Source organism: Budorcas taxicolor, chromosome 11, assembly GCF_023091745.1.
Source record: "Budorcas taxicolor isolate Tak-1 chromosome 11, Takin1.1, whole genome shotgun sequence".
Classification (NCBI taxonomy): Eukaryota; Metazoa; Chordata; class Mammalia; order Artiodactyla; family Bovidae; genus Budorcas; species Budorcas taxicolor.
Window position 1 is genome coordinate 161,849,344 of NC_068920.1, and position 14,029 is coordinate 161,863,372.

The following is a 14,029-nucleotide window of genomic DNA, read 5'->3' on the forward strand; positions in this document are numbered from 1 at the left end:
AAAATTGAATCAAATAACATGGGGAAAAATATGCCATACATAAGAGAAAGGACCATTTATTAGTTTATAAAGGTTTGTAATTCAACTAGAAATAAAAATAAAAAACCCATCAACTCAAACAGAAAAATGGAGAAGGGCGTAACAGTTAATTTATGGAAATAGTAACTCAAAATATCACTTTTAAACATGTGAAAAGATGCTCAACTTTACTCCCAAGAGAAATTCAAATTAAAACTATGACACAATATTTTTCCCGTCAATGAGCAAAAATAAAACAGCTGACAGTGTTGATAAAGGCATAGGGACACAGAAACTCTTGTACACTGTTGGTGGGAATGAAAATTGGTATAACTCCTTTTAAGATCAATTTTGGCATTATCTACCAAATAAAAATACAAATTCCATTTATAAGAATTTCTCAAAAAGATTCATAAGTGTGTGTAAAGAAGTTGTTTAATTGCTTTGTAGCAAAATGTTGAATACAACATGAATTCCATCAATGAGGGACTGAGTCGATAATTTACGGTACAAACATATAGTGGAATACTAGAAGGCCATAAAAAAAAAAAGGCAGGTCAACACAGTAATGATAAGAAACCATCCCCAAAACATATTAAGTGAAAAAAAGCAAGGCAAAATCATGCATAGCAAGCAACCATTTCTGTATCAAACAAACAAAAACTTCAGCCAAAGTGGGGGGAACTATGCATACTCAGATTTACTTTACACTCAAAGAATATCCCTGGCAGGATAAACAAGAAGCTGCTGCTAAGGACCACACTATCCTAAGAGCTGTGCCATTTGGGCCAAGGGGCAGTAGAACGACTCACTGAGCACTATATGTTCTCTGGTACTCTTCAAGAGATGTTTTTACCATGGGCTTCCCTGGTGGCTCAGAGGATAAAGCGTCTGCCTGCAATGCAGGAGACCCAGGTTCAATCCCTGGGTCGGGAAGATCCCCTGGAGAAGGAAATGGCAACCCACTCCAGTATTCTTGCCTGGAGAATCCCATGGACAGAGGAGCCTGGCTGGCTATAGTCCACGGGGTCGCAAAGAGTCGGACATGACTGAGCGACTTCACTTTCACTTTCTATACATTATATCCATAAATAACAGTAACAATGATAGAAGAAAACAAAGTAATCTGAAAAGATTCCAGTGGTGCCCTGCGTCTCCAAAGTGCTGGGACACGGGAGGAACCAAAACTCTGTTAGGGAACTTCCCTGGTGGTCCAGTGGCTAGGACTTCACCTTCCAGTGCAGGGGGTGTGGGTTCGATCCCTGGTCAGGGAACTAAGACCCCACATGCCTCGCAGCCGAAGAATCAAAAGAGAAAACAGAAGCAATATTGCAACAAATTCAATAAAGGCTTTAAAAAAATGGTCCACATCAAAAAAAAAAATCTTGGGGAAAAAAAAACACATTAGTGTAGAAGCTAAGCACAGATTTAGTGGCAAATTAAATTACAAGGATGGTTTTCATGTTTTGCATAGGAAATATTTACCCACAAGGAGAAAAGATTTGGAATTCAAACTAGGAGTGTCTGTACTCAACATCTTTGCAAGACGGCACTGAAGCCCGGGCGGGGAACAGTAAACATGTTAGTACAACGGTATCAACACCGCAGCGTTAGAGATTCTGACATTTCAAAAGGTGTTACTACACAGAGAAGAAGAAAGAACAATCAGTTCCTCGCAAGGCAGAAGGGAGTGAGGAAGGATGGATGGGATGTTGAAAAAAAAAAAAAAGAGAGCCCAAGGAGCTGAAAGCGTGGAAACACAGAAAATTGGTCCATTCTCGTCCCATCACTACAGTAATTGAAGACTCTGCTGGGTGCCTTGAATTCGCTGCTCCCTCCAGATGGGTTTTTAAGAGGCCGGATCCGTTTACATTGAACCACAAGGGCCTATATTGAATGTTACTTGAAATAAATTTGGGCTTGGAAAACCATTTCTACAGAATACTTCCATCTTTAATAGAATGAGCTGTTACTGATATTAAAAAAATACTTGAGTAAATAAAAGCAATGACATACACGGCTGGTTAATGCTCTGAATATAAGCAATTCAGGACACTGCCCTTCATACAAGTCCACGTTGCTGACGACGAGGACGCTGAGCGGCACGTACTGTTGCCAGGATCGGGGAAGCAGGGCTCCACTCTCCTGGTGCAACACCTTCCTTAATCCTGGCAACCCCAGGACACAGGCTCCCCGTGATTCCCCCTGGGGCATACAGGGATGGAATGATGCGCTCAACATCTCACTCAGACCCAGGTTCTGAGCAGAGGCCCACCACGCTGTCCGCTCTAGGAACACAATTACATCTCTGCTGTCCTTAGTTCACAGGTCCAGGAAATGAGTCAGCTGCGCTGGAACTGTGGGACCCACGCCAACTCAGATATACGCCCAAACCCTGCAACTTTCCAAGTAGGAAAAAACCCTCCACTGTCTACAGACGTTCTCCTGGAGTATCTAAAGGGCTGAGACTTTACCACACTGACCTAATAATTCATATTTCTTCTCTAACCTGTACCAGGTACAATGTGAAAGCCCTTGTATGAATCCCAGCACTCCGAAGTATCCAGTGGAAGGAAACACCAGTCGTCCACAGGAAACAGAATTCTCACTCATCCACCTCAGAGAAAACCAGTATTAGTTTGAAGTGTCTTTCTCATCTCTGAGTGTGCACGCACATATGTATGTGCATATACACCACCATCAGTTATGAAACTGGACTCTCATTATACACACTGCTTTGGAAACTCCCTTTATTAACACAGCAAGAATGCCTATCAAGTTCACAAAGAGGAACTGAAGAAAATATCACTTCCAATAACTACATAAGGTTCTGTCACTCGAATGATTGTGTAGGATTTGTTTTATTGACTTAAAATCATCTAAATAAAGTTTAAATAAATTTAAACATGTTCATTCTGAAATAATTTCGGGCTCACAAAAAACTACACAAATAGTTCAAAGAACTCCCTTATCCCCTCCTCCCAGCTTCCTTATATGACATTGATTCTCAAAATCATTACGTTAAGATCTTATGGAAAAATCTGAACAAACCTTTGGGCCAACCTGATACACTGGAAATTAACACTGAATCAATATTATCAGTTAATCTATAGACCTTATTCAAATTTTGTTAACTGATTTTCTAACACGCCTTTTTCCAGACTCAGATCCAATTCAGGGCCACACACAGCACTCGGCTGTCATGTTTTTTTCATCTCCTTTACTCTGGGGTAGAGCTTTAGTGTATCTTTGTCTTCTGTGACCTTAATACTTTTGAAGAGTACTTGGCAGTTGCTGTGTAGAATGTGTTTTGACTTGGCTTTATTTGATGTTTGTGATCAAATTAGAATTGTGCATTTTTGGCAAGAAAACCAGATAAGGACTTCCTTTGTAGCTCAGTGGTAAAGAATCCAGCTGCCAATGCAGGAGACACAGGCTCAGTCCCTGACCCTGGAAGATCCTACATGCCACGGAGCAACTAAGCCCACACACCACGACTACTGAGCCTGTGCTCAGAGCCTGGGAGCTGCAACCATGGAAGCCTCACACTACACCTAGAGAGCAGCCCCACCTGCCGCAACCAGAGAACACCCTGTGTAACAATGGAGACCCAGCACAACCAAAAACAAACAAACAAACAGCAAAAATATAGGAAAATTAAAAAGAATAAAATATATACATGAAAGAAAACCAGGGAAGTACAATTTTACCCTTCATACCCCTAGCAGGAGACCTGTGAGGTCAACACAACCCAGCACTGGTGAGGTCTCCCGTGACCACGTGGCTGAGGTGGTGACAGCCAGGCTCCCCACAATAAGGCTACCATTGTTTCCTCTATTTCCTGGAAAGTTAACTTGAGTGTGTAAACATCCCACTTTCATCACACTTTAATCCACTCACTCTCGCATCTCTGGTGACTCCTGCCTGAAGCAGTATCACTGCTTGCTACATGATGAAGTCCTATACGAATTCACCGGAATTCTACTGTAAGGAAGGGCTTCCCCTTGTCCCGTCTGTTTAGCCAATAATTCATTTGTGTCAGTTTGGACTCAGGGTATTTGTTTTAGACTGTGGACAGGAACCCAACACTATCATTATTTATTTTGTCACTGCAATAACAGGAAGGCTCGACACACATCCAATTCTGCGTGCCCAAACCAAGGAAAAAAGTGACCAACCAGCTCTTCTCATCTGCCTGTGAACTACTCCACTTCGTATTTCTATTCTCACCGTTTCCTCTCAACTCAGAATAACCAGGGTGTATTCGTGAGATTCCAAGTTGGGTTCTGAGATGATACTGATGCCCATGGAACATGGCACTCCTGTGGCCTCCTCAGGATCCATGCCAAGGAACCTAGTTCTGGCCCCTCTGGCCCAGGTGCTAAGTGGGTCCCTCTTTCACAACTAAAGAGCGGCCCAAGAAAATACGAAACATAAGGCGGCCCAACTGTCACACTCACTAACAGGGTGCTTCTTTTCACTTCTACTATTCATGCCAAATCCCTGTTTTTAATACAATGCTAACCTTTTCTGGTAAGAAGAGCTTGGCCTCTGGAGCCAAAGAGAATGGAGGTGGAGACCCAACTTCAGGCTCACTCCCCGCATGGCCTTAGAATGGTATCTAACTTCAAGTCTCCTTGTTGTTTTTTCAAATTGAGGTTAACAGTAATTCCTTCCAATTCAGTGCGATCAGGGCAGTTAGCAAGCCAAGAGGGTAACCTGAGCAAAGCGTACAGCACCACGTCTGACACAGAGGCAGCGTCTTACAAATGTTCCCTAGCAGACCTGCTGGAATGACTGCTACAGTTGTCTGTTATTTGCTCTATTTTTTATTCTATCTCCCACTCTGGGCACAATCTTTAGATGCAACATGCTTATATAGTAAATGAATTCAACAGAGATAGGAAAACAAAGCTAAGTCGAAAAGATTTTACTGCTTTGGTTCAGTCTGATGGTTTCATATGCACCATGAACAATAACAGAAAAAATGCACTTTCTTTTGTTTTTTGGCCTTGTCGAGCAGCTTGTAGGATATTTGTTCTCCAACTAGGGACTGAACCCAGGGCCCTGGCAGTGAAACTCCAAGTCCTAACCATTGGACCGCCAGGGAACTCCCAGAAAGACAGCCTTCCTACTCACCTGTATTTTGGATTGCATTGCTTGAAGAGACTGGACCACAGGGATGCAATAGGCAAGAGTTTTACCTTTTAAAAGAGGACAAGAGGAATTAAAACCAGAGCCTGAGGACGTCAGAAAACCAAAGATAGTAAAGGAAACTGGCACTGCTCTGAAGTCTGGGGATAGGAAAAGTGCACTCACATTCAGGGGAAAACGGAAGGCACCTGTCTGTCACAGCTCTGCTCTGTGAATGCAGTGCTTCTAATAAGCCTGCAGCTTCACTCCTTTAACGTCTAACAAAGAAGACAATGACACGCTCCCCAAATCTCACAGAAGCTCAGCTCAGTGAATGTCCCTAGGAACTAGAGAAGCTCCCCTCCCCGGGGTCACCCTCAACCTCTCAAAGGAGCTTCTGAAGGCAGAAGTGTCCTCTGTGGTGCTTTCACGGTCAGGAGCCAGTTGGAAGCCCAGAGCCGGCCTCCAGAAACCAAGGAGAAACCACGGATGGCAAAACCCCTGGACAGTGGCTGAGCGGGGGTGGAAAGGACAGCTGACCTGCTCTTACAGGCACAAAAGGTCAGAAAAGCCCTTCCAGACTGTTTTGGAACAAAACCAGTGTTCCGTGATTGAGCACAACAACTGGCATCTGATCAGCGCGTGTTCATGGGAAGAGTGCTTTAACACCAGAAAAAAAAAAATTCATTGCCACTGGAGTGAAGATGGACGGCTCTAGCCATAGATGGTGGGACCAGGTGGAGCCCTGGGAGGGGCGCTGAGAAATGACAGTGGAACCTGACTCCCTTCTGATCATTCCTGATCTGGTCCCATTGATCATCCCCTTCCTTTCAGGGCTCTGATCAGAAGCAAGCATGGGCTCCCCTCCCCCCACCAAACAAAGCAGCCACCATCACCAACAGACAGCTCACCACATGACTGTGGAGGAAGGGCAGAAATCAAGTGATGACTGACCTGAGCCCGTCTGGGATCGCACGAGGGCATCTCTGCCTTCCAGCAACACGGGGATGCTCTGCTTCTGAACGCTTGGGCCGCCCGAAAGAAAGAGCACATGCTTACCTATGATGTACTTACTACCTGCCCAGGTTTACAGGCAGAGACACAAGATCCACAGAATGCAACTGCCCCAGGCTCTATGTCACCTTGGAGGTCACCTGAACAGTCATAGGAAGGGCTGAGAAACCCTTGATGGTTAGAAGGGCAAAACCCTAGTTAAATTTTTGGAACTTTTGGGGCTGAAAAAGTTGAGGCAGCCCAGAGATTGGCTGGTATGCTACACTAATTAAAAAGAAAAATGCGACCGGCATGATGACAAGCTGGAGCCACCACAAAGCAGATCACATTATCTTCTGAACCAGGGAATACAAAGCAATAAGACGTTATGGAAAGATTCCCAAGCAGAAGAGAGAAAGGGGGACTTGTGAGCCCCGCAGACAGCCAGGAATTGCTGCCCATTCTCTAGAAAACCAAATATGACTGCCACAGACACGGTAAGATGTGTGTCCAGGTGTGTATTCAAAAACAAACAACTAAAATGACAAGGTCTTACTGCACAGTATAGGGAACTAACGTCCTGTGACAAACTACAACGGAAAAGAACATGAAAAAGAATATACGTATATATAATTGAATCACTCTGCTGTAACAGCAGAAATTAAGACATTATAAACAAATTCTATTTCAAGAAAATTAAAAAAAAAAACTGAAAGGATGTGGAAATCACATTTGATTGCTAAAACTGAACAAATCAGTAACAAAGGGGCTCATTTTTTCTTTGATACTTTTACTAACAGTTCCAAGTGACGGGCAACATTAAAACGTGCATGAGCACTCAAGGCTGGTAGGGGGTGGGGGGCGGGGGTCATTTTTGCTCCAGACCTCTCCCTCCCACTACTCCATTTCCATTTTCCAGTTGTCACTACCATTTAAAATCTTTTTTCAGCATCCCATTACATCCAACCAAGTATTTACTCCTATCTTGCAGCTGACTCTACTTCTTACTACTGAGAAATGACAAGATAAATTTTGTATTTTAGACAAATTATTTTCAGGCAGCACAGACCACAGTGGCATCCCACGCAGACCACCTCTGGACGAGAGACCTCTTAAGAGTTTAGAGCTGAGGGTGGCAGGGATGGAGACCCAGTCCCACGTACTGCGTGGGGAAGCCGAGTGGTTACCAAGCCCTCAGGGGTTAATAACCTGGCATTGCTCTCTAAGCCAAGACATGAGTTTGTTGTCCTCCAGGGACAATTCAGATTTTATTTGCTTATACCCACTTAAATCCTGAGAAAATCAAGTAACCTGGAACTCTTACCTGGTCATACTAGACATTTTTAAGACTGTATTTATCGTGGAAATCTAAGAGAAAAGACAAAAAATAAATTAAATACTTTATATAATTTTTTTGGTATAAATACATTTAATGCAAATAAGGATGCAAAGAAGGGGAAAATACTGGGGTAAAAACTGATCAGCACAATCTAATCAAGTTCCTCCAAACCAATGGTTCTCAACTAGGGGTGGCTCTGCACACTGCTTCCCCGCCAGCTTGCCCAGGACGTGTGGCAACATCTGGAGAAACTGCTGGTTGTTACAACTGGGGAGCGGGGATGCTCCTGGCAGTGGGTGAGCACAGGACCTGCCAAACATCCTACAACAGGCAGGGCAGCCCCTGAGACACAGAGGCCCCATCTCCCAGCGCGCACAGTACCCAGACGCGGAGAGCCGCTGCACTCTGCGCTGAGAATGCGAGCACAGGGAACCTGCCCGGAAGAAGCAGCAGGTGAAGCCATGACCGTCTGAGCCAAGAAAAGCTGGGCTTCCCAGAAGTGGATGTACTTTTCTCGCCTTACTCGTAAACACGCCCGGAACACTCACTCATGGCTGTCTGGGTTTCTGAAGTGTCCATGTTCTAAAAGACCCTTCTTCCTTCAGTTCTTTATAACTCCCTTAATAGCAAGACAACAATTCATCCCCCTCTCCTAGGGTCACTGTGACACTGGCCACCCAAAATAGTCTTGATGCGTATTTATCCAGTAATATGAGGTGGTCTTCAAGTCAAGCAAGTGGAGTCCCAGTCCTAACGTGAGTTAGGTGAGCAAAAAACAAAAAAGGGGGGTGGGCTGGGGTAGGGGTGAGGACAGTGAACAGATTCCTAAGCTCACGTGAACTGTCCTGGAAAAGCGTCTTATCAATCTGAGTTTAGCTGGGTACCTGGAGCAGATATAACCCTTCTTTGATTTTTTTTTTCTTCCTAGAACTGTCACTTCACAGACATTCTGAATGAACAAACAGACCCTCAAAATCGAGACACCCAGAAAACAAGGAGGGATACTTACGAGATGTGGGTGGAGGTCCAGAGCTTGAAAAGCATCTGAAGTGAACACCTTCTCTTGCACCTGCTTTACTACAGGTCTGCAAATAACGAATAAGATGCAGGCCATCAGTTCCAAGAGACAAAGAAAAGGGCAGAAGACACTTAATCCCTTTCGTTCCCGCAGGGCGTCCGCCCCTGGCCATACCTGGGGAGTTCCGGGATCTCAGGGTTATTTTTGAACAGCGATGAAGTCTTGGCGCCCGGCTTCTGCTCCTGGTCTCCGTCCCTCGCGCCGGCTGAGGGCTTCTTGGGAGAAAACGTCCTCTGCGCCTTCCCCTTCAGGGTCCTGCGAGTTTCTTTCGCGGCAGTTTTCTTGGCTGGGAGAAAAGAGGCTTTGCTCCTCCGTTTCGCTGGGGGAGCCTCGCTGGATGCCTGGCATTTTCTTTTGGTGGCTGCTGCTTGCTGCGTTGTTCCCAAAAGGAAAGAGCGACAAGAGATGCGTCAGTCCATGAAGACAGACCTCAGAGTGAAGCCTGACTGCCCACAGAATTGCATCTCTCCCTGCAGAGATCATTACTACCCATATGTCAAGCAAGTTTAGGGTATGCAATCAGATTCTTTAACTCGGCCCTTTTTCCCCCAGAGGGAAAAAAAAAACCCCACAAATCTCAGCTGATACATCTACCAGATCTTACCAATCGTCTTAACCTCTACTTCCACCAAGATCATCAAGAGAGAGACATTTTTCAGGCTGAATGTTAACAACTGGAGTCTGTTTGCAGGGAAGGGAGGACCCACCTAGTGAAATGTGCAGCTAAGGTGATCCAAATCCCTAGGAATCCATTTACACGGCAAGCACGGGGAAGACGAGCGATGAATCTTGCCTCTACCAACAAAGCCCATCGCTTACTGCACGTGCCCAGGAAGCGGAAACCTTCATTACCGCCTAGCCCGAGCGCCTGGATGGCTGTCATTCTCTGCCCTCATGCTGCTCCCCCAGATTCAGGGGGTTTGGAGACGATTCCTCCTCCCAGCTTCCATTCCAAATGAGAATTCTGCTCCATCCATCACCTCCATTGCAATTATTTCCAACACTTCTCGCCTTTCCATTCCCCATCTGATCACCGATTATGGGCTACAACACGAGATATTTTCTTGCCTGTTGCTTCTTATTTCCATAACATGAATGTTGTTAAATGCATGACGTCCAAACTTCCCCTAGGAGAAGAATATCCAATTCCTCTATTTTCCTTGACCTTCTCGTCCAATTTACATTACACATGAATATACAAACATCCCCTGAGTAGCTGGGGCTCACTATTCTGGAGTTCTGGTTTCTCTTGGAACGTGCCATCTTCCTCCTGGCTTGAGATCAGGACTTCTGTGTGCTTTAACTGTGACTGTCAGCTTCTGACTAACCCGGCATTAACAACAGTTCTCTGTTCCTGGCAACCCTAAGGGGACCTGTAGCTAATTCAATATATATAACTTCAAATATTTGGTATTAATATTTAGCATTGGTATTAACATTTAGTATTGATAATCTGCTTCATTTTACAAATGTCACAAATTTATTTTTACAAAAGCCTGAATATTCAGACTGAAAAAGAAATGAAGGCAAGAATCAGGTCTCATTTGCAAGATGGGATGAAATGTGCAGATCTTGCTTGGTTTATAGAATCACAGGCTCCTGAAGCACAAAAAGGCCTAAAGGCCTCTCCCGCTGCGCATGCGTGGACCTCCCATCGCAAGAGCCCTGCCAGGCAGCCCTGCAGCTCCTGCCTGCACCTCCTCCTACTGTTTTCTACCCCACGAGGCAGCCCATTCTGTTCCCAACCAAATTCCAGGGGTCAGGAAGTTCTTTCTGACATTCAGGCAAAATCTGTTTCCTGGAAGATCCAAGTCCTAGTCTGCAGTTTGTTCTTGGCACCAACTCTTGTACACAACACTCCAGTTCACCACAGAATTCCATTTTTTTTCTCCTTCTTTGCACCAAATATTCCAAACACGATACAAACTTTAGACCCCTTATCATCCCGGTCATTCTTTATTTCCATGTCAACGTCTTTCTAAGTGTTTCGAGTTAAACACAGTATCAGGCGGGCTTTCCATTGTGCTCAGGCTAAAATCCAGAATGTGTGACCTGAGCTATGAAGAATCTGCCTTTGTCCAGCTAACCAGCCTCAGCTTTACTCTCTGCCATCCTGGTCTTCCTTAAATTCTGAGGATGTCCCGAACTCCTTCTCTCCTCAGGGCCTTTGCACGTGGTACTCCCAAACCCAAGTTCCCAACCCACCCTCTTGTACTCATTCCTCAAATCCAGGCTCACCTGCTACATCCTCAGAGGAGCCTTTCCAGACTTCCTGCCTCCACCTATCAAACTCCTTGGCTCTCCTGGCACGCTTCTCCTTTGTAGCACTCAGTGGAACAGTAAATGCAGGGTGTCATTTGCTGTGTGATGTCTGTCTTTCCCATTAGATTGTTATAAATGGACAAGCCTGTGCTGGATAGCACTGCATCCCCTGCACAGGACCGTGTCTGGCACAAAGTAAGTGCTCAATAAATACTTGTGGATGAATGAACAACACGTCACGGAATGATCCTTTTCTGTACTCTGGACACTGTTCTACTTGTCAGTCCCCTTGCCCCCAGCATCCACAACATATTCATTACAAAACACTGACCAATTAGTAACTGTCAAGTAGCTTGGTTCTAAAGGTACAAAGATCTGACAAGCCCATGAAGAAGTCAGAGACAAGTGGACGAGACAAAAGTGTAAGACTGCAAACCAAACTTGTATTTGTACTACAGAACAGATGTGGACAAAGCGTTCTAAGGGCACAAAACAAAAAGACTACCATGGCCCACAGCGAGGGGGAGGGAGGCAAAGATACAGAAATGCTTCATGGGGTGGCAGCTGAGCAGAGGAGAAAAGATATACCTGGATCTCTTTAAAAATATGCAAGTCCTTGCGTCCGCTCCCCCACCTGCCTAATAAAGGGATATGGCAGACAACCTCCAGGGCTCATCCAGCCCTAACAGTCTTTGATATTAATAAGCATATTAAGTAGTTACTATGCACCAGCCAGTACGCTAAGTACTTACATGAGTGATGTCACTGGGCCATACAGTACTGGTATTACCCCATCTTAAGATAACAACACTGAGGTGGTGATGGGGGGTGACCTGAACCCGCATCACTGAGGGATCAAGGCTTTGCCCAAGCATTAATTCCACAGCCTAGTTTCTAAGAGTAATGCTGCAATACCATTTAGAAACTGTATCCTGTTTGGTTAGAAAACATCATGTGCAGTTTGATCCCTAGTTTGCTCTGCTTCTTTTCTAGGACATACATCACAATGTTACCCAGAGTTATCTCTGAGTGTGGCAATTGTGGGCTTTAAAAAAAAAAAATCTACTTTCCAAATTTCCTACAATAAATCTGTATATATTTTTTTTCTTTCTTTTTTTTTTTTTTAAGGAAAAACATTCCATGCAATGTTAGAGCATAATTTAAGCTGTCAAGGTCTTTCCAAGTGCAGTAAATTAGCTACTCGTGCCAAGTTCAAGCAAATTTGGTCAGCATACACAGAATTCTCATTCAAGACACAACAAATATGCAGACAAGACCAACACAGACATACAGCTGCTTAACAATATCCTTTTGATATAGTGGTTCAAGCAATCATAAAACCAGATATCTTACATTTACTTATTCAACCCACTCAATGAACTTTTAGCAAGTATTTTCTACGTCTTGCATGTACTTGGTTTAAGCACCTTAGTGACCTGATGGAGCAATTCTATCACCCAAAATGGAGTCAATATGATTTATAACCTTATATGAAGTCGAAATTACTGTTCCCATATTATAGGTAGGAAAAGTGAGGATCAGGGAGGTGAAGTAACTTCTTCAAGGTCACAGAGCCAGCATGTTGCAACGCTGGCATCTAATCCCAGGTCTGTCCTATTCCAAAGCCCCTGTGCCCAACTGGCTCTTTTGTACTTCCCTCCCCCTTCAGTATAGATGAAGCCACCACATGGCCCAGCCGAAAAGTTTTTACTCACAAGCCTCTAAACCCTAAACTTGATTACCACGAAAAAAGTCTAGACAATAACGCAGACAGTTGCTATGAACTGATGTAAACTCAAGGAACTTCAGCGGCACTACACTAGTTGAAAGGAACTGAACCGAACTTTGACAAATAATTTTTCAATGGCATTAAATGATGCTTTTTCGAGAAAACACACACGCACACTTTCCTTGGCAGCAAACTGTATCCGTCCTGGTTATTTAAGGCAACACGATTTTTCAACAGATTTTCCGTCCCACAGTCCTCCTCTTAGCTAGGAACTAAGTCAGCCATCCTAAAAACCAATTTTCTGCTCTGGTTTGGGCTAAATTTCAGGCATCTTTGTCTCTCTAACGAAGATATTACATTGATGAGTTGTATTTTTCTTCCCCGCCCCTCCACCCCTTCATGGCGCGTCGATGTATACCTCGGTTTCGAACATTCTTCAAAGAAATTTCTAGCCTCCAGTCCTCATTCCCGAAACAAACTGACCCGTAAGAGTGGCTGAGAGAAGATTAGAAGATGGGGCTGCTAAGGGACTCAAGGCCCCGACAGTCCGTTTCCAACTTCGGGTAACAAGACTCTTATCCCCGCCTTCAACTAACAAGCGGCCCCCAGCCAGCTCCGCCCGCCTCCGCCCGCCTCCGCCCGCTCCGCTCCCGCTCCGAGCGCGTCTTAGCGGGCCGCGGTCGGCTCTTAAGACACGAACGGCTCAGCGACTCCTCCGGGAGCTGCCCGATGTCTGACTTTTCCCCACCTCAACTCCGCGGAATTAATTCGAGTCCCGACGGAGAAGGCCTGGACGGCAGCTTCCCTGCGCGCCGAGGCCCCACCTCCCCCCCCGCCGCCCCCCGGGAGCGAACGCACCCAGAAAACCGGATCAGAACTCACCCGCCTCGCGTGGGCCGGGCGGGGTTTGGAGAAGGTCCTGAAGACGGCGGCCCGGGGCTCGGGGACCTGAGGAAGCACTCCGCTGGCGGCTGCCATGTCGACAGAGAGGCGCGTCCGGATCTCGCGAAACCCGGAGCGAGGCGCCGCGAGACCCCACGTGGGACGCGCGCGAGGACCCCGCTGTAGCTGTCCCGCCGAGTCCTGCGCGCCCGCGCGCGCTTTCTGGGGTCCCCCGCCCCCTTCACGAAGGGGCCCGCGCCACTAGCGGCCGGATCGGCGGCGCCCCGGGCCACAGCGCCGTCCCTCGTGGCGCGGCCTGTGCCGGGGGTGGGGGGGATGCCAAGTCACACCGAACCCCAGAGTTATTGCTCTTGACGTTCTTTGGAAACTCCTCTCAGGAAAGAGGAGAGGCGTGTCCCATCGAACCAACGCCTCCTCCTTTGACTCTCCTCGGCACTTTAGTTGTCAGGCGCCGGGGGTGGAGGTGGGGGGGACTCCCTGCCCCTCGCCCACCCGCGATCCGGCCCCACTACAAGGTTAGATTTTTTTTTTTATTTATTTTTTTTACAGGCAGCGCCTTGGCCACCCGGCAAGG

At 46.0% G+C, this 14,029-nt stretch overlaps 1 protein-coding gene across 1 annotated transcript in view; it reads right to left on the bottom strand.

Moving 5' to 3' along the window:
• Window positions 1-13,565, bottom strand: part of DDX31 (DEAD-box helicase 31) — a 72,917-nt gene extending 59,352 nt beyond the window's left edge. Inside the window, exons 1-6 of the mRNA XM_052648540.1 lie at window positions 13,435-13,565; window positions 8,676-8,932; window positions 8,493-8,568; window positions 7,469-7,512; window positions 6,106-6,176; window positions 5,158-5,222 (exon numbers count right to left, since the gene is read on the bottom strand). Of these exons, the coding sequence (XP_052504500.1) occupies window positions 5,158-5,222; window positions 6,106-6,176; window positions 7,469-7,512; window positions 8,493-8,568; window positions 8,676-8,932; window positions 13,435-13,530 (609 nt within the window). The 5' untranslated portion in view covers window positions 13,531-13,565. The remainder of the gene's footprint in view (window positions 1-5,157; window positions 5,223-6,105; window positions 6,177-7,468; window positions 7,513-8,492; window positions 8,569-8,675; window positions 8,933-13,434) is intronic.
• Between the last annotated feature and the right edge of the window lie 464 nt (window positions 13,566-14,029).